A 1,031-nucleotide genomic window follows, 5' to 3' on the forward strand; every position below is an offset into this window, starting at 1 on the left:
CCTTTAGTTCCTTTAAAGCCACCGAGAGCGCAGCCCCTCATTGACACCGTCTGTGGCTACAGGGAAGATGGAGAGAAACAAAATTTGAAATGGCACTAAGAATGATATTTCTTTGTGGACAACATTAAAACATAAAACAAAGAAAAAGAACCTCCAAACTGAAACCAAGAATTATTAAAGACAATTATTATTACAACTGATTTGTAAACACTGGCCAGGAGTTTAGTGTTTCCGAAACCATTCAGTCATGAGTGTCCAAACCATAGCCTTCAGCTCCTGGTTCCTCAGGCTGTAGATGAGGGGGTTCAGGGCTGGAGGCACCACTGAGTACAGGATTGACAGGGCCAGATCCAGGGATGGGGAGGACATGGAGGGGGGCTTCAGGTAGGCAAACACTGCAGTGCTGACAAAGAGGGAGACCACAGCCAGGTGAGGGAGGCAGGTGGAAAAGGCTTTGTGCCGTCCCTGCTCAGAGGGGATCCTCAGCACAGCCCTGAAGATCTGCACATAGGAGAAAACAATGAACACAAAACAACACAGTGATAAACTACCAGCAACCACAAGAAGCCAAAGTTCCCTGAGGAGGGATTTGGAGCAGGAGAGTTTGAGGATCTGTGGGATTTCACAGAAGAACTGGTCCAGGGCATTGCCATGGCACAGGGGCAGGGAAAATGTATTGGCCGTGTGCATGAGAGCAGTGAGAAAGCCACTGGCCCAGGCAGCTGCTGCCATGTGGGCACAAGCTCTGCTGCCCAGGAGGGTCCCGTAGTGCAGGGGTTTGCAGATGGACACGTAGCGGTCGTAGCACATGATGGTCAGGAGGGCAAGCTCTGATCCAAGGAAGAAGATAAGCAGAAAAACCTGAGCAGCACATCCTGTGTAGGAGATGGTCGTGGTGTTCCAGAGGGAATTGTGCATGGCTTTGGGGACAGTGGTGCAGATGGAGCCCAGGTCGCTGAGGGCCAGGTTGAGCAGGAAGAAGAACATGGGCGTGTGCAGGTGCTGGCCGCAGGCTACGGCGCTGATGATGA

At 51.5% G+C, this 1,031-nt stretch overlaps 1 protein-coding gene across 1 annotated transcript; it reads right to left on the bottom strand.

Annotated features, from left to right (window-relative positions):
- Positions 1-220: 220 nt before the first annotated feature.
- On the bottom strand, positions 221-810 carry LOC135287579 (olfactory receptor 14J1-like). Its single transcript, XM_064400869.1, has one exon. It carries the CDS (start codon positions 808-810, stop codon positions 223-225), a length of 588 nt encoding a protein of 195 aa, XP_064256939.1. The 3' UTR covers positions 221-222.
- Between the last annotated feature and the right edge of the window lie 221 nt (positions 811-1,031).

Source organism: Passer domesticus, chromosome 30 (genome assembly GCF_036417665.1).
Source record: "Passer domesticus isolate bPasDom1 chromosome 30, bPasDom1.hap1, whole genome shotgun sequence".
NCBI lineage: Eukaryota > Metazoa > Chordata > Aves > Passeriformes > Passeridae > Passer > Passer domesticus.

Excerpts from the sequence above, each read along its gene's own strand:
- LOC135287579 (XM_064400869.1), bottom strand. The coding sequence starts at position 810 with ATGTGCTACGACCGCTACGTGTCCATCTGCAAACCCCTGCACTACGGG.